Source organism: Lemur catta, chromosome 10 (assembly GCF_020740605.2).
Source record: "Lemur catta isolate mLemCat1 chromosome 10, mLemCat1.pri, whole genome shotgun sequence".
Taxonomy (NCBI): domain Eukaryota; kingdom Metazoa; phylum Chordata; class Mammalia; order Primates; family Lemuridae; genus Lemur; species Lemur catta.
The window spans coordinates 21,069,827-21,092,335 of record NC_059137.1 but is presented as its reverse complement, the minus strand read 5'-3'; the positions used below and the strand labels follow the sequence as shown (position 1 = coordinate 21,092,335).

At 52.1% G+C, this 22,509-nt stretch overlaps 1 protein-coding gene and 1 non-coding gene across 5 annotated transcripts in view; one reads left to right on the top strand and one right to left on the bottom strand.

Moving 5' to 3' along the window:
- The window catches only part of RGS3 (regulator of G protein signaling 3), a 117,605-nt gene that overhangs the window by 36,434 nt on the left and 58,662 nt on the right, over positions 1-22,509 (top strand). For all 4 annotated transcript variants that reach the window (XM_045563558.1, XM_045563559.1, XM_045563560.1 and 1 more), the window contains 5 exons: positions 788-827; positions 5,714-5,910; positions 8,269-8,352; positions 13,493-13,604; positions 19,846-19,889. In XM_045563558.1, coding sequence (XP_045419514.1) covers positions 788-827; positions 5,714-5,910; positions 8,269-8,352; positions 13,493-13,604; positions 19,846-19,889 — 477 coding nt within the window. The remainder of the gene's footprint in view (positions 1-787; positions 828-5,713; positions 5,911-8,268; positions 8,353-13,492; positions 13,605-19,845; positions 19,890-22,509) is intronic.
- LOC123646733 lies at positions 4,788-4,891 on the bottom strand. Its single transcript, XR_006737994.1, has one exon. It is a non-coding gene; the product is annotated as a U6 spliceosomal RNA (small nuclear RNA).

The window sequence follows — 22,509 nt, the reverse complement described above, 5'->3', positions numbered from 1 at the left end:
TGTTAAGCAAGGAGACAGGCTGTGTGCTCGCTCTGGCCTCTGCGAGGCTGTCCTGGGTAGAGAGAGCAGAGAGGTCTGCGTGGCCTCAGGGCACAGATCCAGGACCAGGGCATGCGTAGGCCAGAAGGTTTCACCTTGCAAGAAGGAAGAGCTTTGTACCAGCCTGAGCTTTTCCACAGTGGAATGGGCTGCCTCGGTAGGGAGTGAGCCCCCTGTCAGAGGAGGTGTGAAAGCAGACACTGCATGATTGCATGGTGGGAAGATGGAGTGCGTTCCTCAAAACATTAGTCCCACGAGATACTCTGGGAAAAAGGTGTTCTAAGGTTGGAAAAAGTGTGAGAAATATCCCATATTGTCTTCCTCTTCTGGGACATTTTCAGTGCAAATTAGCCTATTGGAAGCTCTGAGGGTGTCCGCAGTGAAGGTGATTTAACCTTGTTGAACCCAGCATTTCCCAACCTTACCTGACGGTGGCACCCTTTATGGCATGCGTTTGGCGTCCTGCCGTTCCAGTGTTCCCTGGGATGCACTTTGGAACAAGCTGCTGTAAAGGAAGGACTCGCCAAGGGGTTAGACTTCCTGGCGCATACAGCCTCTTTCAGGTCTAATATTGTGGGATTCTGTGTTCCCTCCAGGCCCCCTCCCTCAGCTGGGTAGCAGAACTGCTGTTTTTCCCTCGTGCCCTGGGGCGCTCCACTTCCCGTCCCCGGCCCTGCGTCCAGCAGCCTGCTGGGCTGTCCTGCCCCGTTCCTGGGGCTGAGATGCTTCTCCTGTTTTTCCCTTGCAGCTGCTTCGACCTGTGTACCAGGAGGATACCATCCCGGAAGGTGAGTCTGCCTTCTGCTACTGCAGTGCCCTCCTAGCCCTGAGGGACAGTGGAGGCCAGGGGAGGCCTGGCCCAGCCTCCTCCTCTGAGTTCAGAGACTTTTCTGATAGAGTCAGGGTCACCCAGCACATCGATACAGACTCTTTCCCCTTGGTACCTTTCTTCCCTCACTGAACCAGTGTCTTTCTTCCTGGAAGCCAGAACTGAGAAGGAAGAGAGGGGATCTTACCAAAACAATCTAAGAGACAGAGTGTTCAGGACTCAGGCATTCAACTGAGTTTCCAGTACTTGTTAGGTGCTGTAGGCAATGTGCTTGGGCCTGCATGGAAGAGAGTCATGGGGTTTGGAGCTGGGGAGTCTCCAATTGGAGTTTTAGCTGTGTAACTTTGAGCAAATCCTATCCCCTCACTAAGCCTCAGTTTCTCCATCTAGAAAGTGGGGCTAGTAATTCCTACCTCAGGGGACTGCGGGAAGAGTTACACGAGAAAATGGTCGTGAGTGGCAGCCCGTACACTGGGAGACGCTGCACAGAGGGTAGTTGTCTTTGAAGGGCAGAGATGTCTCTGCTGTTTGATGCATTCTCTCCTCTGGCCTCCAAATCCTGGCCAGGGGTGGAAGCTGGGCTCAAAACCAATTCCTTCTCCCGGGAAACTGAGGTGTCTGTCTTGGTGCTAGAGCTGGCTGGGCATTCCTTGGGGCCCTCCATGTGTCTGTGGAGAGCTCTGACCCCAAAGTCCAGCTGGTGCCTGGAAGGTAGAGGCCAGCCTTGCCAGGTGGCCTGTGATGCTCAGATGGGTGTGCTTGAGCCCTTCTCCTGGGGCCTTCAGGATGCGCTTGAACTCCATCCTTGAAAGGGGCTTTCTCATACCACTCACAGACTTGCTTCCTTGCCACTTTCCTCTATCGGTGGCGTGAAGATGATGCCCATAGTGGATACTTGGAAAAGTGCTTGTGCCTTTTTTGGGTGCAGAGGGTTCCCATCAGGTTCAGGGGTGCTGATGAAAGTCACCTTCTTTCCCTCCAGTCTGGGGCATTTGAACAGTTGGGTCTGGTCTGTTGGAAATGAATCTATGTTCCTCTTGGGGAGGAGTCCGATAGCGATTCAACAATGAGTTTTTAAAAAGCTTTCAGTTGGCACATTAGGTTAGAGTGGAGGTGCCATTGCTAGGGGACTTCACTAAGGGCAAGGCCGGGGCCTGGCTCATTTCTGTGGGCCCCGGGCTGGATCAGGGCCTGGCAGATACTCAGTGGAGTCTCCGGTGAGTGACTGGCTGAAGGAGAATGACTCTGGTTGCCTCTGAGGGTTTGGACGCTGGTCATGGAGGAAGGGAGCTGGATTGGTGTGTGCCTGCAGCGGGCACATGGGCACAGGCCAGGTGGCCTGAGATTGAGTCCTTCTCAGCCCGAGAGATCTCGCCCTGGTGTGCTCCCAACCTGTGTCCATGTTTTCATTCCCCTCTGAGGGTATCATACTCACTGAATCAAGAAGGGGCAAGTGAGGAAATGATGATGATGTTAATAACAATGGTAACTTTTTGGATGCATTGTATTAAGATCTTGACCGTACTTCATTTATCCTAATAGTAATCCTTTTGGTATCCAAGGACATCTTTGCTTTTTATCAGGGGTCAAGTCTCTGCAGCTCCTAGTCCTGGTGTTCAGAGGAAGGGGTGAAATTCAGGGCACAAAGCTTCCTTTAAACACACTTGGGGTTGTCCAGAGGTTGAGGCTGTCACCAGGGTGCCAACTTCTCAGTCCCCTCCTCTGGCCGGGCTGCCAGGAGGAGTGTTGAGCCATCCTGAGTTGAATAGGAGGGAGGGTTGAGCCATTCTGAGTTGAATAGGGTCTGGTGCCCTTCCGGGGCCTGAGGTGCCTGCCTGGCTGTGGTTGGCATGTTCCCCGGGGCCACTGCTGCTCTCGGCATTGTCTCTTGCCCTGTGAGGGTGGCCCGGCCTCGGATTTGCCATTGCAAGGGCAGGGTGGCTGCCAGGGCTGCCTCGGAAGCCAGGAGCAAAGCCATGTGACTCCTGTGTTTGGTCAGTGAAGCAGGTATTGGAGGAACACGGGGTGATGTGGGGTGTGGACCAGACTCTGTAAGAGGCAGCAGGTGGGAAATAAGTGAGTTTGCCTTCACAGAGCTCAGTAACTGGGTGGCAACCTGGACTGTTCTGAAAAAAGATACTTCAAAAATCAGTTTTGGAGAGCCACTCCCACCTGCGACGCAGTATCCAGGGGTGGGAGGAGATTGGGGCACTAGGACATGAGTGTCACATAGGTTGGGTTGATTCTGACTTGTATCATTTACTGGCCAAATGACCCTGGGCAAGTCACCCAACCACTCCAGGCCTCAGTTTCCTTGTCTATAAAATGGGGGTAAGTAGGCCTTTCCTCTCTGAGGGCAGAGTTGTATGTCGGGTGGTTTATTTGTGACTCTTGAGGCCCTAGGTAAAGATTCTGTGACAGCGCCGGGCAGCTGGGCTGGGGAAGGGAAGGGAAGAATTTTTTTTTTTTTTTTTTAAGTCTGAGACTGGGGGCAGCATCTGCAGACAGCGACCTTTTGAAATTTTGGTCTATTTTGCCTCAGTCCTCTGCTTGTCAGGCCTGTGTGGTCTTGCCTTCCCTGGCCTAGGCTTGGTCATGTTAAATTAGACCGTCTAGATCCAGGCTGACCCTGGGCCCCAGTTGCAGGGTGGTTCCAGACCCTGTGTGTCCTTCCCCCAGCCCTGATGGGTGGATGACTCAGCGGCTTAGGGTTTGCGATAATCCCTGGTGCACTCACACTCTGATACAATCCGCCAAGCCCTTTCCTACCGAGACCCTTGTGTGAGCCTCCCGCCGGCCCTGGGGCAAGCAGGCCGCAATCTGTATCATCTCCACTTCGCAGGGGAGAAACCCTGACTCAGAGTGGGAAGGAACCTGTTCAGGGTTGCACAGCCAGCACCTGCCTTGGGAAGTCAGTGATCGAGTTCAGGTGTCTCATCCAACTCAAATCCAGGGCAGATCTCGCGAGTCAGGATGGTTATGTCGGCAGCAGGGCTGGGGCCTGGCAGCGCACGCCCCTCTGGGGCTGAGGTGCAGAGCCGGCTGGGACAAGGAGCTGTGGAACCTCTGCCTTTCGTCTGCTCCCCGTATGCCCATCCAGGCTCATGTTCTTTCTTTTCCTCTCTGAGTGACTCACGGAAGAGGCAGGAAGCGGTTTGACTTACCATGGTTTGAGTGCTGCCCCCTGACTCGACTGTGATCAGTGGTCACTTGTCAGGAGAGTCGACTTGTTTTTCTCACCCTGCTCGGTGGGTGGGAGGAGGAAGCAAGTGTGAAACCTTCTGAGCCGAGTGTTTCCTTTGAGGCCGTGGGCCCTGCGTGGGTGGGGAGCTTCCCTGGGATGTAGCTGGGGTCAGGCCACCTGTTCACCCCTGGCTGCCAGGGCTAGGGGTGGCAGAAGGAGGCCTGGGCCTTGGGCCTCAGGTTGGGCACCCAGGTCAGGGGGGACCTGTCAGTTGCCCACCTGGCAGCAGGAACCCCCTGGAAGGGGCCCAGGTGTGTGTGGAGCCTGATTACCCTAGTTTGTCTCCCACCTGCTTGTGTCCCGGAATCCCTCACTTTTGAGCTGCTCTGTGTTTTGTCCCTCGGCCCATTTGATGGGACGTGATAAAGACCTGTACTCTCCCCCTTGCTCAGGTGAGGGCATGTGTCCAGCAGTGTCCCCTTAATGAGGGGCCCCTGCTGCTGCAGCCTGTGCTGTCTTCCCTGGGGGTGGCCTTGTTTCTCCCTTTCTCTGTCTCTCCTTTTTATGATTAGAATGATTCATTAGTTGGTGGCCAACCAGAAGTACCTCCTGGATGCAGTGAAGTCTGGGATTCCCAGAGTTTCACGGGGCACCTGATTTCCAAACTTGCTTGTTCAAGTGGAGGAATCACAATAATAAAAACAACAATAAGTTAGCAGCTAACTTTTTTTTTTTTTAAATATGGAATGCTTCATGAATTTGTGTGTCATGAGCAGGGGCCATGCTAATCTTCTCTGTATCATTCCAATTTTAGTATATGCTGCTGAAGCGAGCACAGCAGCTAACTTTTATCACACACTCAATAGGTCCCAGGCACTGCTCTAAAGACTTGACTTAGAGCATCTTGTTTAATCCTCACAGCAGCCCAGTGAGCTTGGTGCTATTGTTATACCTGAGGAAACCAAGACTCTGAGGGTGAAGTAAGTTGCCCGAGGTCACTGAGCCAGCAAGAGGGGAGCAGGATTTGAGTGCAGCCATCTGGCTTCAGAGCTTGTGCTCTTTACTGAGACCCGGGGCAGCCAATGCCACTCCCTGTTTTAGACTCACTGAAGTGAGCCAGGCTGCCGGCTCTCAGAGAATGGGTCTTTGTCCCCGGGGCTGGGAGGTGATGGAATGGGTGAGCTGGGCTGGGCATGTGCAGGGAATAGTGGGGATGGTGGCAGCGTGGGGGTGGGGGACGTGCCCTGCCACACGGCGTGGTTGCTGCTCTGCTCCAACAGATTGTGCCACGTGGGACTGTGGGTCCAGTGAGGTCAGGTCTTCTGATTTCTCAAATATGAGAGACAAAGCATGAGGCCAAACTGATAAGTCTGATTTGGGCCTGGATCACCAGGTGGGGGCTGCCGCCTCTATCCTAGTTGGTGGTTCCCAGCTGTGTTCTAGCCCTGGAGTTGCTTGCTGACCTGTCAGCGTCTCTCACTAGAGTGGGGAATTCCTCGAGGCTGGAGGCCCGTCTGAAGCCTCTCAAGAGTCTCAGCACCTTGCACAGGGCCTGGCACGGAGTAGCTGCTCAGTAAGTGGTTGTTGATGGAATGAGTCTCTGAACCCGCCGTTGCAGGGGTGATGGAAACGCCTCACAGTCCCCCATCTCTGTTCTGCAGAATCAGGGAGTCCCAGTAAAGGCAAGTCCTACACGGGCCTGGGGAAGAAGTCCCGGCTGATGAAGACGGTGCAGACCATGAAGGGCCATGGGAACTACCAGAACTGCCCGGTCATGAGGCCGCACGCCACACACTCAAGCTATGGCACCTACGTCACCTTGGCCCCCAAAGTCCTGGTGTTCCCCGTCTTTGTTCAGGTGAGCCTGTGGCTGGCCTTCAGGGTTCGCTCAGGGGGAAGTGAGAAAGAGGAGGGCTTTTGCCCCAGGACTCGGGATGCTGCCTCATCCTAGAACTGAGGGTCCCCTTTTGGGAGAGATAAATAGCTTCAGATGCCCAGGATTCTGGGGTTGTCCTGAGGGAGGAGAGCTTTGCAGGAGGATACACAGGGAAAAGTGGGGCCAGGGAAGCCCAGCAATAAGAGAGTTCTCTCCTTCCCCTCCTCCCTTCCCCTCTGCCTGAGGACAGGGCAGGTACACACGGCTGCTTGTAATGTCACAGGGCCTGTTGGCTGAGGCTTCCACTCCCTGGCTCACCTAGTGGCTTGATATTTGGAAGTGAACAAGGGAGACCCTGAGGCCTGGCGCTAGCGTCGTGTCTGGTCTCCTTGGTCTCTGCAAACACGTCTGGCCAGTGTTAGTTGGTGGCCTGAGATTCATTGGCCTTCCCTTCTACTTCTCCCTCTTCTTCCCTCTCTTCCTCCCCATTTCTCTCTCCTTCTCTTTAGAAATAACCTTTATTCCATAACCCAGATATAACAGTATGAACATTTAGGTGTCTCTTGTGTGTCCGTGTACACATTAAAAAAAGAAAACAGATCTTATTCTATATTTTATATCCTGTTGCCTTTGTTAAATGAAAATTGTAGCATGAACATTTCCTACATCATTACATGTTCTTTGAGCCTGTATTTCATAGATGTTGCACACTCTTCTATTACATGGATGTACCACATTTAGTTAACCAGGTCCCCATTCAGATACTTTGTCTAGTCTTTTGCTATTGTAAATAACTCTGTGATAAAAATCCTTGTGTATGAATTGCCTCTCTGGTTATTTTCCTTGGGAGTGATTCCTAGAAGTAAAATGACTGGGTCACGGGTCATAAACATTTTAACGGCTCCTTACACATACTGATAAATTGCTTTCCAGGAAGATTCTATTGCTTTATCCTCTCATTAGCAGCACAGAGGTGACATGGCCCTTAGGGCTTCATTTTTGACCATGCTTCTCTGGTCTCCCTGACATCCCCCTCTGAGCCTGTGACCGTCCAGTGGATCTTAGAACTCACGCTTTGTTAGGGCACAACACACCTCTGGCAGGCCACACGCCTCTCCTTAGCTCTGTTAGCAGGGTCTGGCCTTTGCCTTTCTGTTGGTCTCTTTCTTAGGATGTGACACAAAGTTCTTGACATCTATGGGGGTTAATTTTCATTTTTATTTTAAAATTTTTATAAGAAATTAAAATTGGTTTTTAAAAAGTTATGAGAAGGTTTAAATTGTGAAACATATAAACTAAAAATGGGATAACATTTAAATGTACGGTTTAACACATAATTATAAAGTGATTATCCACTAAGATAACAGAATAGACCATTGCCACCACTCCAGAAGCCCATATATCTCTTCCTGATCAGAATGACCCTTCTTCCCATCAGAGGTACCCACTAGCCTGGCTTTAGGGTAATCATTTCCTTGCTCTTCTTTACTTTTACCTTCTATGTATGTTTCCCTAAATAACATGTTTTATTTGGCCTCTCTGAAAGTTATTTAATGAAATCGTACTGCATATACTCTTTTGGGCCTTGCTTCCCATTATTTATAAGAGCCAGCGGGTTGTTATGTGTAGTTGATATTAATTTCACTGTCTTTGTGTGATGTGATATACTTAGAGGCCATGTTATAAATACACACTCACAAGGACAAGTCCTGCTGGGTGATCCAGAACTTAGGGAGCTTCCTTTGGGCTGGGCTGGATTAGGTGGGGTGATGGGGTGGGGTGAGATGCTTGGGTGAGAATTGGTCCCTGGGGAACTGATGGCTGAAAAAGTGTCAGCTCAAGTGTATTATGAAAGCAGAGTAAGGACTGTCTTGGTCTTAAAGGAACTCAAGTGACCAAATCTCTTGGCATGTGGCTCTCAGGATGCCTCCTGGGGCTGACAGCAGGGACCTTCCTGTGAGACATGAACAAGACAGGTGGGAGAATGTGTGGGGGCTGGAAGGGCCCAGGAGCCCATGCAGGGTGCAGGGAGCTGGGGGTGAGGTGTGCAGGGGGCCTAAGCATGTGGTTGGACTTCCTGCCAGAGAGCGTAGCTCTCATGGTGAGAGTTGGTGGGGAAGGAGGTAGCAACAGTTCTGCACAGGACAGCAGCGTCCGTCTTTCTGTTTCCTTCTTGCATATGAGGGGGCGTGTGGGTTCTCAGGTTGGGGGAGGGCTGCCAGACTTCTCTCTGTCGGAGGGCTCTCTGTGGCTAGCTTTCACTGGCTGCCGCCCCCTCCCCCCTGGTCCCTACGGGCCTCTTTGAATTGCCCACTCAGCTAGAGCCTTGCTCTGTTTCAGCCTCTAGATCTCTGTAACCCTGCGAGGACCCTCCTGTTGTCGGAGGAGCTGCTGCTGTACGAGGGGAGGAACAAGGCTGCCCAGGTAAGAATTTCCTCTGTGTTTCCCGGGGGTGGGGGTGGGGATTTCCTGGTGGGCTTCATTGGCAACCTCCAGGCCCCTCACTTTTCTCTCTTCCTGGTGGTCTTAGAATTGTACAGTCTCAGGGTAGAGGAGAACCAAAAAGTACCCCCGCCTCATCCCCGCTGCCCTCCTCACCAAATGGCTACCCAGCCTTTTCTTGTACATTTCCAGTGATGGGGGACTCACTCCTCTCAAAGCTATTTCTAACCATCTTTGATGGTTAGAAAGTTTCCCCAGCCCCTATAGACATCCTATTGTTTACCCCAAACTCTTCTAAGGAGCAGAAGAGATGGCAGTTCACCCCAGCCGTGGTGAGTAACTTGAGGGTGAGAAGATTAAAGCTGTTAACCAAAGCGAATTTTTGGAGGCGTATCAGTTCCCCAAGTTTTCTGGGTCTGTGTTGACCCAAATCCCATATCCTCTTCAGAGAGATGAGTCTATGATTTCTCCTGGGTTCCAGCTCTGCCAGCAGGGTGCTGAGGTGGGGCCTGGCCACTCTTCCTGGGAGAAAGCGCTGCTTATGTCTAATCGGAAGGATGTCACTCCCCACACAGTCCCCAGTCCCTGAGTTTAAAACTACTTGGGAAGAGAAGTTGGAGCCCTGGGATCTGGCCCAGCTCCCTGGGGCCATGGGTAGGGCAGGGGGTTTGCTGCAGGTCAGGCCCTGATACACAGCTGGCTTGGCTGAGTCATGTGGCAGCTTGGGGGAGTAGACAGATCAGGAAACTTGGAGGCAGGAAGCCTATATCCAGACCCAGCTCTGTTGCTGGCTCACTTGTGAATTCTCCCTTCTTCCTCAGTCTTCCTATCTGAACAGTGGGTATATGTGTATTTGAGGCAGCAAGGGCAGGGTCAGAGGCTGACTGATCTCTAAGGGCCCTTTCAGCCTCAGCATTCTGGGGTACTATGTGTGATTGTGGCTAACGCAGGAAGTGGGTTTTGTTTTTTAAACAAGCCGACCAGAACTCATATGTTCCAAATGAACTTTGTCTTTCTTAAAGGAGCTCCCAGGGGGACCGCGTGCTTATTTCTACCACTCGGTATTGCTCACTGCGTTTCTGGACTTCCTCTTTTCTGGACCTCTTTGGGAAATTTCTTAAGAATCTCAGCACATCTTCTGAGCTGTCTCAGTGGAAGTAAAACTTCATCTGTTGTGGGGGATTTAAGTTTTAGGAAAGAGAAGCTGGAGCTACGTTTGGTGAATACACGTGTGGTGGAGCTAAGTCAGGTGTCCAGAGGTCACAACGGAAGGTGTGGCGTAAATTCACCAGACTCCTAGGAAGGCAGTTAGAAATGGCAGCCACCCTGGAACATATACATCTGTTAAATTCGCTCTTTTGTTTGTCCACTCACCATTAAATCTGCAAACATTGGGTACTTATCGTGCATCCTCGCTGTGTATGCATTTTACACACTTGATCCCAATTAGCTCTTGCGGCACCCCCACGAGAGGCACGGTTGTCCCCATTCTGTAGTTGCGACACTGAGGCTCCGGTGAGATAAACTGGGACCCGAGGGTCTCAAGGCTGGCCAGGGAGGGAGGCAGGATTAGCATTCCCGCTCGCTCTGGCTCAGCAATGCTTGCCAGGATCCCCTGCTGCCACTGGCATGTTTGTTTAAAAACCAGCTAAGGAGCGCAAGCTGAAACCACAGCCTGGTTGCAGTTACAATTGTTCCAGAAAGACCTTTGCTCATAGCTCTTTGGAGGCTTCAAGCCAAGAGACCCCACCCCCACCCTCAAGATTGAAGGAAGTGATTTGAAGACAAGTAAAATAAATACATTCCTTTTTCTTGAAGTATTATAGCAACCAAATATGTGGATCTTGGTACCCTATCATGTTACTCAGGCCAAAAACATAAACCAATTCAAGAGGGGTTTGGATAAATTCACAGAACCTCCGTGTTGGTTGGGCCCTCAGGAGTCATCCATTCTAATTGTTTCCCTGTAACTTTCTAGCTAATGGTTTTTGAGTCTGCAGGGGCAGCCATCTGAACAGCGGCTTTATTACTGGAGAGTGCTAAATTGTGGAAAGTTTTCCCTTACTCTTAGTAGAAATCTTTATTTCTGGAAAGTTCCCCCTTGGTTCTTTGTCCCATTGGGTCTTCTCTGGGCATGCTCAAGTTTGCTAACTTCTGTGAGCTGATCCAGTCCCACACACCAACCTGCCCTCGTCATACCCCTCCCAGAAGTCACACACTTGATTAATGTGGCCTGAGGTTAAATCAGCATTTTGGAGCTACCACATTTATACGTTCCAAACAATAGTTATTGAGCATCTACAACGTAGCCAGCCTCAGTGCTGGGTTCCAGGAATACTGTGAAGCACAGGACAGACACACCCTCACTTTACACACTGACTCAGGGAGTTTAACATTAACTACCAACCCTGCCCTTGGGCCAGGTTCCCAGGAAGAAGCTTGGTTAGAGCCACTTAGGAGAAGTCACCCTCCAGGTTGTAAGGATTCCCTAACCAAGTGATCCCTCAACCCTTGACCCTTTGGAAAAACAGATGTGTCCTTGGAGCAAGTATGGGGAGGACATCCTGGTGAGCCCCATGGCCTGTTGGGGAAGGCAGCACGTAATCGGGCCATGGGGATGGGCACTGCTCCACGGTGGGCTGCCGTGGCTCCCACTGGATACTGGGGAGATGTGGGGGGGTCCACATGCCCTCCCCTGGCACGCTGCCCCTCTGCCCTGCCTCCAGCTACGTGCCAGCTCTGGCCTTTCCCTGACCCGACCTTTGGGGAAATTCTTCATTCATGCCTTAATCACTTCCTGTCTAGACCGTATTCTCGGCTCTGGGAATCTGAGCTGGAGCAGTGGCCTGGCCCTTTTCTCACCTTGCCAGTGGCTCCTCCCTCCGTGCCCTCCTTCCCATCCGCCCTGGGGCTGGGCCGGCTTTTGACTTTCTAGGCTCCTGACAGATTGTCTCCTCCAACTCTTCCCCTGCCAGCCTCCCTCTGGGTCTGGAGGTGACTGACAGACTTCCCCGGAGTCGGGACACGTTTTGCGGGAGGCTGAGGGTCTGCCTTGTGTTTCTGGCAGTTTAGAGCCTTCTTCCCATTGCTTGGACTTTGGAGTCTTCTCACACAACCAACCCTTGGAATCTTTCTGAACTCTCAGGTCATTTTCTTCCCCTTCCTTAACTGTATTATTTTGAGTGTCCTTTGCTCCTCTTTTTCGGTCCTTGTTTGGATTCTTTCACATTCCATAGGCATATTGCTACCTCCCAGTAGAGGCAGAGCTTTAAGGTCTACCAGACCTGAGCAGTGGGCCCTGGTTGTGTGGCTGTGGACAGCTCTGGGGTCCTCATCTGTAAATGAGAGCCATGGCGTTATTTACAAGTGAGGGTACACTGAGCAGAAACAGCGTTTAACAAATGGAGGCTTCTCTTGGGCCGTACTGAGACAGGGCTGTGGTGGGGAGGGGTTGGATAGGGGCACCACCAAGATCCCCTCCAGCCTTTGAGTTTGGGCCCCACTGGAGAAGCTAGAGCCCCCGAGAGCTCCTGCTCAAGGAGGTCCCCCTGTTGTCTCTGTGACCCATATTTCCTCAAACTACTGTTCGTGCTACACTCAGAAGCCAAGTGATCCTTTGATATATTTTATTAATATGTAAATTTAAATTATAAAAATAGCAGTCTTATTGCAAAATAGTGCAAATTAAACATAATATATAAAGTAAAATCCCATTCCCTGGAGTGAGGAGTGTGTTGAATATCTTACATATTTTTTAAAATGTGCAAATATAGAGAGATTTACAGATTTGTTTTATAAAATTAGATTATACTCTAGGTATTTGCTCTTTGCACTTGTTTTGACTTATGATAGACAGATTTCTATTTCTGCCCACATAGCTCTACTTTTTTTTAAATGGTTGCATAAAATTCTACCATATGATGGTTGCATAATTTATTTTATCCATCCTCTCTTGATGGGCATTTCTGTTATTTTCTTTTTTAAAATTAAAATAATGCTGCTGAGAACATCCTTATACGTTTATATTTATATATCCTTATAAGTATTTCTGTAGGACAGAGTCTTAGAGTAGAGCTGTGGGGTCATCTTGTGCCCCTCAGTGCACACCAAGCCCTTCTGGCTAATCCTTCTTGCTTCAGAAGAGATGAAGTATCAGGCTTTAACACCTCAAAGGAAAGTGCACATAATTAATAACATTTTGTTTTCTTTAGAGAATCTAAAATTGGATTTTATTGCTTTTGACGAAAGGCCACTGCAGGGTTTACAAAACAAAGAACAGTGTAATCTTTAGTGGCATTAGAGGATCAAGTGGATTTTTTTAGCATAAAACTATGCTGAGCATGCCTGTTGGTTTACCTATAATGTCTAAAAATAGCTTTCGCCTTTATTTTTGGAGCAGCTAGTCCATAAAAGAGATAAAAGTTATGTACGTGTCTGTATTGGAGCGTAAATAACTGGCTTTTTCTTGAGCTAATTTCTCATTAATGCAGTTAAAATTATCTGCAAGGAATTTAGTAATATGACCTCACGCTGTGTGCCGCTTCCGTCTGAGGAGAGCTTGTGGAAAAAGCCTGTGAGCGACTGTTTGCACCGATGAGAAAATTGAGGCTCCGCGGGTTAAGGGAACTTAACCAATTTTTTTTGTGGTTAGTTAGTGGCAGAGCTGGTATAGGAGCCTCACGCCTTCTGACTCCAAGTCCAGTGCTCTTTTAGTCAGACACTGACAGTAGAATAAAAGCCAACATGGGACATCTCATGGCTCAAGGGCGACTCCAAGCCAAGAGTGCTGGGCCGGAGACTCCAGGGTACCTGGACAGAGGGTGAGCCTGGGGCATCGGGCTGCAGAGAGGCTTTCAGACACCACCTGCATGCAGGGTGAGAGCCTTCTCTTTCTCCTGTTTTGTCCTACTTGGAGGAGTGACAGTTTAGAGAACTGGAGGGTGATGAGGCCGTCTCGACCGCAGGTCAGGTCTCTGCCCGTGGCTGTGGCCACATCGAGCGCTGCTCCTGGTTCCGCCTGAGATGATGAGGATGTGTTACCTGAACCTCCAGGGGAGGTCGCGGCTCCCAGCCTCCCGGGGACAACAGGGCAGCCAGTTCTGTTTGCTCTCTCACGACACAGGTGACACTGTTTGCCTACTCGGACCTGCTGCTCTTCACCAAGGAGGACGAGCCTGGCCGCTGTGACGTCCTGCGGAACCCCCTCTACCTCCAGAGTGTGAAGCTGCAGGAAGGTAAGCAGGTGCCCGGGCTGCTCCCCACTTGCCCTGAGTCCCGCTGCTCTGGGCACCCGTCTGGGATCTGGCTGCCAGCCATCCACGGGGCACTTGAGTATGTGCTGTCGGGCCCTGTCGCTGGGCTGGTAGGCTCTCAGACATTGGCATTTCTTCTAGGCTGGGAAGTCTTCGGATATGCCCTGAGCTTTTCAGGGAGGTTTCCATTCTACAGACCTTTCAGGGAGCAATGGAGTAGGGTGGGAAGAGCGTTGGACTCAGACAGACCTGTGTTCAAATCTTGGCCCTGCCCCTTACTACTGGTGTGACCTTGGGCAAGTCACTCAACCTCTCTGAGCCTGTCTCCTCATGTGTAAGTGAGGATAATAATAGTATTTCAGAAGGTTGCTGTGAAGATTAAATTAGATCATAAGTGCAAAGTGCCTGGCCCATAACAGGTACCCAATAAGTGCTTGCTGCCACCCCTCAGACCCGTGGACAGAGGCCGTGGCTCCCACTCCACCCAGCCGCGTGGCCCAGCCTGAGCCCAAGCAGATGGGCGCAGGCGCGTGTGGCAGCACGAAGGGAATTTCTAACCCAAACTTTCCACCGTGCCCTCCTCCGCTCGTGGGACGGGAAGCCAGCTGGGAGTATCTGTCGGCGGTTTGGTTTGGCGCCTGAGGTCTCTGCTGAAAGGGGCTCGATTTCCTCTCCCAGATTATGAAAACAACAACAGACCTGTTTGAGGGTGGGTGACAGGGGCAGGGAGGAAAATATTACCCAGCGAAAGAATTCTGTTTTGGCGGGTTTTGCTCCAGGAAAACTTCCTGACTGTTGCAAACCCATCCTGTGTGCTTGGTGCCCTGGTGGTTCCTGCTCCTTGGAAACCCGGTCAGTGTGAGAACCTCCACTCTCACTTCCCCACCGGAAGCCCCTTACGACTTCTCTGGCTCTGGCTTGCTCCTGCCTAGGGAGGGGAAAAGTGAGTTACCTTGCTCAGGGGCCAGTCCCTCCCTCAGGGCGGGCTCAGTCTGACCCAGGAGCAGTGGGAAGGAGCAGTCCTCTGAGCCACCCCTGCTCGGGCCCTGGTGTTCCAGGTGCTCCCCTGGGCCTGCTGGAGGGGAGCAGGTTAGAGCTGCAGAGAGCAGGTTAGAGCTGCAGCAGACTCTGCCCTGGGCTTCCCTGCTGCCCACTCCCCCCTCGCCCAGCTTCCCCCACATGCCCATTCTCCCCTGTCCGTCTGGCCTGCCCACAGCACACACACACACACACACACACACACACACACACACACACACACACACACACACACACACACACACACACACACACACACACACACACGCTCTCACAGCACAGTCCCTCCCTCTGTCCCCTCCTCCCTAACCACAGCTCAAACATTCTAGACTCCCTCACATTTGAGGAGTACTGGGCAGGGGGCAGTGCTCAGTGATGTACCCTGGTTGGTTAGAAAAAGTGAACCCTTACTCTGTTGTGCCCACTACAAGTCTGGGGCCACAAGCCCAGGTTTGCTCAGTTTCCTGCTAAAAGGAGGGAGGAGAAAGAAGGGGGCTACGCTGTGGGTGGAGGTTGAGGTGGGGGTCGGGGAAGAGGGCAGTAGCTGGGAGGCTGGGGGTCTGGGCTGGGTGTTGCTGCTGCTGTGCTGTGTGTGTGACTTCAGCTGCCCTTTCCCTTTTCTGGGCCTCAGTCCCCTGACTGGGAAATAAGGGTTGGGCCAGCCGTTTGTGTTTCCTCCCAGCTCTGACACCCCGCGCAGAACCCCAAGGTTGCTGTGAGAAGCTGGGCAGTGCCCATACTGTCTTGCCTCTACCCTTTAGGGGCCCGGACAGGGAATTGGTTAGGGCTGGGGTGAACTTCATCCTCCACTGGGTTGTGATGGTCAAGGTGGGTGGTGCAGGGCCTCAAGGGACAGCAGAGAAACTCTCTAGATGCTGGGCTGTGTTCAGGCAGTAGCCTCGTGCAGGCTTGGCTCTGGTGGCTCCCGTGGCTTCCTCCCTCTGCAGATGGTGGGCAAACTAGACAAGGCTGAGGGTGGCCAAGGCAACCCTTCTCAGGAGAAATAACCATGGCCATGAAAGCCCACTGGGTTAGTGTGGAAGAGGGGTGTGTGTGTGTGTGTGTGTGTGTGTGTACATGCTGGCCCTGGATTTGTTGGGCAGACGATTTGGGGTAGCCCTCAGGCCTGAGATGGTTTGGGGCAGACCTCCAGGGAGCCCGAGAGCTGCCGAGAGGGCAGGAAATGGCTCCATGACACTGAGCAGTGAAGGTGCATGTTCCAATGCTTAGAATTCTTTCCAGGCAGCAGTAGAGCCCTTGCTTCTTCTCCCCAGTCATTGCCACTCCCCTAAGGCAGTCTTGTGGGTCCAGAGGTTCACAGAAGTGTGGTGACCCCTTCTCCTGCAGTCAGAGTTGGAGCCGCAGGAACCGATGTTCTGAGTCCTGGCGCCCGATTTCCTGCCCGCCTCCCCTGTGCCCCAGGAGACCCACTGCTGCAGCAAGGGCCTGAGTGAGGCTTTTAAGAGATGCATTTGGGGCCTTAGCTGGAGCCTCTGTTGGCAGAATGGTCTCTGATTAACATTGCTCACGGCTCCTAGGTTTCTTGTTTGTCTCTTTCAAATCAACATGTATGCAGAGTTCAATTTGGGGCAAAGAAAATGGTAAACAAGGAATGTACCCAGCCTTTCCGGCTAGCTGGGGCTGGCAAGGGCTGTTCCCTGGCAGGGGAGAATCAGCCCCACCCCAGGGACCAAGGACTCCTTCATGTGTGTGACTTGTCTGAAGAGTCTTTAGCTCCACTGGCCAAGCACACTCCCAGGGCCTGGCATGGGGCACAGAACGCTGTGGCTGCCCAGTGAGTGAGTGTTGGGTCAATGAATGAATGACTAAAAGGAGACCAGAAACACTGCCTGAGCTCCGGAGCTGGGCGTGCACCCCTTCCCCAGGGCTCCTGGCTGGTGGCCGCTTAAACCCTGCCTGCCCTCCTCCTTGCCCAGCCTCCCGCAAGCTTCAGCAGGCCTGAATGGCAGTGTAATGGGAGCAGGCGGAGAGCTGGCGCTAACAATTGGGACATCTCCGGTCAGCCGGGGCCCATTGTGGTCTCTTCCTGCCTCTGCCACCCGCTGGCTTTGCTGCACTTTGTGTTTCTGCCTCCGAGGCGGCCAGCAGCACGCCCACAGCGTGTCTTCGTGGCCTGTGCACGTCTCTCAGAAGTGGCCTGGAAATGTTCCGCCCATCCCTGGGCTCTCCACCCACCATGGGGAGCCGGGTGCCCAGTTTCAGAAACTTATTTCCTTAGGTCCAAGCTGCTGGAATGCTTGGAGTTAGCTCTTCGTCGACATTTTCTGAGCACACCCTGAAAGCCCACCTCAGTGTGGCTGCTGAGGTGACAGCAGTGGAAGGGACACATTGCCACCTCTGCACCGCATAGCCTGGTGGAATGGCAGATGAGTAACCTGTGGAGGGGCAGAAGTGTGACACTGTGGTCAGCAGCACCGGCTCTGGAGGCAGGCCATCCGGGTTCAAGTGTCAGCTTTGTCCCTTACTCACTGTACGGCTTGTACAAGCTGTTTTCCCTCCCTGGGCCTCAGTCTCTATATCTGGAGAGTGGAGACAGCTCCCCTCCTGCCTTGCCTGGGAGGGTGGGGAGGGTTTAGTGAGTGGCCGAGTTTGGGATCTCAGACCAGGTGAGAGAGGGCTCTGGGGAAATGACAGAGGGGTCGGACCTGGGCTCCACCCAGCCCATGACTAGAGATCCCCCTGCATGGGCCAGGCATTCCTTCGTGGGAAGTGAGGTCCACTCTGGAACCAAATGGCTCCGTGTTGAATTTCAAAGTGGCAGAGGCAGGGGAATGTTAAAGGACAACCCAGATGTGTGCTGCCTCAGTGTCCCTTCCCCTCTGTATTGGCCCCCAGGTCTAACGCTGCAGAAGGGGCCGAGGTGTCTGTCCTGGTCAGCCGCCTTGCAGCCTCTTTCCCACGGCTGCTGCACCTCCCTGGCACCCCTGGCTCCCTCCGTTTGCTTTTCATTTGTGAGGCTCTGAACCGTGCTGAGCACTGGCCCCCGTCCCACCCTCTCTCAGTCCTGCCGGCGCAGGCTGTGATGGGAGCAGATTTCAGCAACAGTTTACAGTAATGCAGGGGGGTCAGAGTGGGGGGCAGGGGTGTCACAGCACAGAAAAGTTGTCAAGGCAATTCATCAGCCGTTCCCTGCCATGGGGCCTGTGTCTTAGGGTGTGTTCCCCCAACCTCGGCCTTCTGTCTCCCTGCGCCTCTCATCTCCTGGGCTTTCTCCTTCCTTCCAGAGCCTCCTCTTTTCTCATTGCCAGTTTCTAAAACCCAAATTTCTGCTATTTTCTTACATAGATCTTTGTGGCTCTCTCTTGGCACTAGGGTCTGCTTCTGGGAAGTCAAGGAAACGTCCCAGTATGTTCTCCCAAACAAAAGAAACCACCTCCTCTTGTCTCCACCCTCAGCAACGCAAGGAACCAGCTTTGAAATTACAGTTTGCTTAAACATGATGGAGTCCTTAGGCAGGGCTTCCTTCCTCCCCAGCCCGTCTCTAGTGGGGAGAAGTAGAAAGATTTATTCTCTCAAAGTCCAAAGTGAATCCTCATTTACTTATGGGCTATTTTTTTTTATCTGGCTCTGGCTGGCAGCCCCTGGCGCTAGGATAATTTTTGTCTAGGGAACTGCCATATGCTTGCTTCAGGGGGACCTGGCCTTCACCCCCACCAGGGCCCTCACTCACTGCTTTTCTTAGGAATCGGCTCGGCCCACAATTTTTTACCTGGTCACCTTCTCTTTGTAAAAAATTTTGGTTTCTTTGACAGTGTCTTTGCTTTAAGTATGTGTTGGGGGGTCTACTTTGAGCCCAGCACTGGGCCTCGTGACTTGAGAAGACAGAGGGGCTGGGTAGGGCCTGTGTGGTGGGCGTGTAGTGGGTCACAGTGTGGGCTGTGGGCCAGGCTGCCCAGGCCTAAATCTTGGTTCTCCCCCTTGCTACCTGGGGCAAGTTACCTAATCCATCTGTGCCCAGTTTTCTCATGTGAGTCATGGATGACAAGAACCCTGGCTGCAGGGGTTGTTGTGAGAGTTGAGCTTACACACGGAAAGCATTTAGCACAGTGTAGCACTATGGCACTCTAAAGTTCGACAGCCCTTGAACTGTTTACTGTTATAAGTGCTGTATGGTCGCTCCCTCAATGATGACAGCCTATCGCTTAAAGAGCAGGGAGTTACTGATCATCCTGGGCCCGTGACCAGACGAGCGCCCCAGTGCGGGGTGCTGCCAGGTCCCGAGGAGTGGCTGCAGTGGTGAGGGCAGGTGTCCTGGAGGAGGAGGCAGCGCTGCTTCTCTGCACTTGCTCGCTCTCGAGCACAACTTGTGCTTCTCCATCTCCCTGACTTTGCCCATGCTGTTCCCACGTCCTGGAGTGCCCTTTCTTCCCATCCGAGTCCAAACTCAACAGCTGGAGGTCATCTCTCAGTGCTCTTGCTTCTGAGGCACTCTGAGCAAATCATCTGCCCTTAGGTGGGTATTCTACCTTAGCGCCTCTGCTGGAGCAGGAGGGACCAGCTGACAGCCCCTCCCAGCTGCCTCCCAGGTGGAGAGGGCTTGGCGAAGGGTTGCAATTGGGGTCCCAGACCAAGGGTGAGGGGACTCTAGGAAAACACTCAGAGGGGTGGAGCCCCTTCCTGGAAACCATCTCTGGGCTCCGCCTAGCCCATTACTGGAGATCCTCCCTGTAGGGCCCACCATTCGCTGGTGGGAAACAAGGCCCCCCAGGAACTAAACAGCTCCTTGTTGAATTTCAAAATGGCGAAGGCAGTTGGAGTGTTCAAAGGAAAACCCAGATGCGTGCTGCCTCCATGTCCCTCACTGTAGGGATCATGGAAAGGAGGAGGCCTTCTGGGATGGATGACAGCTCCCTGCACCTGGCTGTTTGAGGCCCAGAGGGTGCTCCTGGCTACCCCTCCTGGGGATGAGATTTCAGCATTCCTTGGGCCAGGCTGACCTGCAGGCAGGGGTCTTATAGCAGTACATCACCCCCGGCTATTGATTTAGCCGGCTTTCCCTCCAGAGACTTCCCAGTCTCCTGCCTGCCTCTTTCTCCTTTTTCCAGGAAGCACCCCTCCCTCCCCCCAGCCTTCTGGGCTTCTGGGCAAGACAGCTGACTGTGCTCGAGCAAACTGCTGGGACTCTTTAGCCAACTCTAATGCAAGTCTTTTTGTTCTCTCAAAGGTTCTTCAGAAGACCTGAAATTCTGTGTGCTGTATCTGGCAGAGGTGAGTCCTTTTCCTGTGCATTTGAGGAGAGAGATATGTGACCAGGTACTTGAGGCAAGACGCTGTGCTGGGTTCTAGACCAGGGTTCTGATGCCAGCCTCCACACCAACTCATGCCGTGGGCCAGGGCAAGTTCAGAAGGGCAGTTTCTTGCTTTGTAGAGTGGGAATAGCAGTCCCTGCCCTTGCCTCTCTTACCTCTGTGTGAAAGAGCCGCGGACAAAAAAGCACTTAGAACTGACCCTTGAGACCTCCTGCTTAAGACCTCCTGACCCCCCTCACCTGCAAGAATCATAATGAGGATGTGGCCTGGCAGCTGCACGACACCCTGTTTATTTGTTAACAGCCCTTCCTCTAGAGATTGCCCTGATTCCTGTGCCTTCCTCTTTCTTCTACTTTTTCCAGGAAGTCCCACCCACAACCCCTCCTACAGGTCTTGTCAGTGTTTCCAAAGGCCTGAAGGTGATTGTACGTTTACCTGGGCCAGATAGTGCAGGCTAAAGGAAACAAGCGTCTGCGTTTGGGGCTGGAATGATGCTCACTCGGTGTGATTGATACTCTTGGTTGTCCTCAGTCTGATCAGAGGCTTGGATGGGCAGTGTTATGCCTTTGTTGAGCAAAATCCAGCAAACAACTTATTGCTTGATATGGTTCAGTAGATAAAATATCATTAAGCCCGGGGTTTAACCAAAGAGGTCCTCGATGATAAAAAGGTTGAGAGCCACTGAGCCATACAAATTATTTTCAGTTTTCAGTGAATTTTCTTTTCCCAACCTTGTGTCTCTGCTGATGTGAACAGGGTGGCATCTGTTCCAAGCAAGGGCTCATTCCTGCCCTCCGCCTCTGCTTCAGTTTGTCTCACCCAACAGTCCTGGGAACCTGTCTTGTGGGAGGTGGGGCATGGTCTAGACTGGCTGGCCAAGAGGAATTCACCCTTCGAGAAGGAATTTGGGCACAGTTTGTGATTGGAAATCATTCCTTCAGTTCCTGGCTAAGATTAGCAGTGCAAGGCCTTGGGTGAGTCTTTGAACAGATCCCCGAGGGAGCAGACAGTTGATGAGAAGTTAACTTCAGGGGAGAGCAGAAAGTTTCAAAGAGGCAGTGGACATTGTTGGAGCTTGGCCAGGGACCTAGGCTGCCTGGAATGGCAGACCTGAGGGCCAAGAGGGCACCGGACACCCTCCTTTGTGTCAGCTACGTCCCCACTGGGGTCCAGGAAGTGGCTGGTGGAGTCGCCTCTGTGCTGGAGGGTGTTCAGTTCCGCAGAGCTAAGGGAGCAGAGTGCATATAGGAGAAGCCATGAGCCAGGCTGGGCTAGGCCTCCAGCCTCACCCCTCTGGGTTCTGATTCTCTCTGGCAGTCCCTGAAAGGAAGCTCCAGGCCCTTTAATAACAAGAGAGCTTCCTGCCAGGCTGGGTTTGTTTCTCCCAGAGCAAAGCACTTCTGCTCCATTGGTTTCCAGGGATCTACCTCCTAGCCCTTCAAAGATTGATGAAGAGATATTGATTTGGGGCTTTTTATTTCAGCAAAGTGCCAGGTGATCTGATCCCAAGGGGCTGGGGGGTTGAGCTCACAGGCAGCCAGAAGCCTCTCTCTTCTCTTAATGGGTTGCTGTTTATGAGAGGCATGTCTGCAATGCAGGGAAGACAGGATGTCTGCTTGCTCCGTAGTCTGGGACATTCTTGACATGGTGGTTTGGGATCCCATGGAGAGCCCCAAACTCACACCTTAGTTGGAACTTCTGATAAGTGGTTTCTCTTCATTGCCTGACATGCAAGCGGCACTCAGAGAAGAATCCAGGGGGAAGAGAGTCAGAGCTTGGAGAGGTTTTTCCACTCTGCATTGAGAAAGCCCCAGTCACCTGGGTGGTAGCAGCTCTGGCTGTTCCTAGGTGCAAGGTCCTCGGTGGGGTTGTCCTAAATAGTCCTTGGCTCTGTGTCTCTATTCCTCTTGGCTGGTGTCCCTCAGTCCCTGTAGATCCACAAGACAGATGTAGCTCACGACTGGATACAGAGCACCAGGGGCATTGGACCAGTGGGCACGTTGATCAGGGACCATTCTCTAATCTAGATCTGAGGCTGGCTTCATTAATTTCAGAGTCTGGGCCTTGGAGTTAGGAAGACCTAGAGCTGAATCTTGGCTCTGCCATTTCCTGAGTGATCTGGGGCAAGTTACATACTCATTTCTGAAACAAGGCTGACGAGGCTTACCTTGCAGGGTTGTTGTAATGATTAAATGAGATTCAATAAGATACTGCATCCAAGCACTTAGCACTGAGCCTGGCACACAGTGAGTGCTCAATAAATGGTAGCTATTATTATTGTCAGCTTCCTAATAAGGGGAAGAGCTTTTTATATTCATTTACTCTCCATTAGAGATATCACAGATGATTTATTGATCTTTTAAAATGAAAGTTAAGAGGAATATCTCACATTCTTTGTAATGTGCATATACAGTTATACAAATATGGCAAGATCATAGGCTCTGGACGAGGCAGAAGACAAACTTTGAATCTTTTCTCTTCGGAGACCTCCTGGGCCTGATGATGTAACCCCTCTGAGCCTTACTTAGTTTTCTCATCTAAAAAACAGTAACAGCTATGCCTTTCCTTCCTACCTAGGC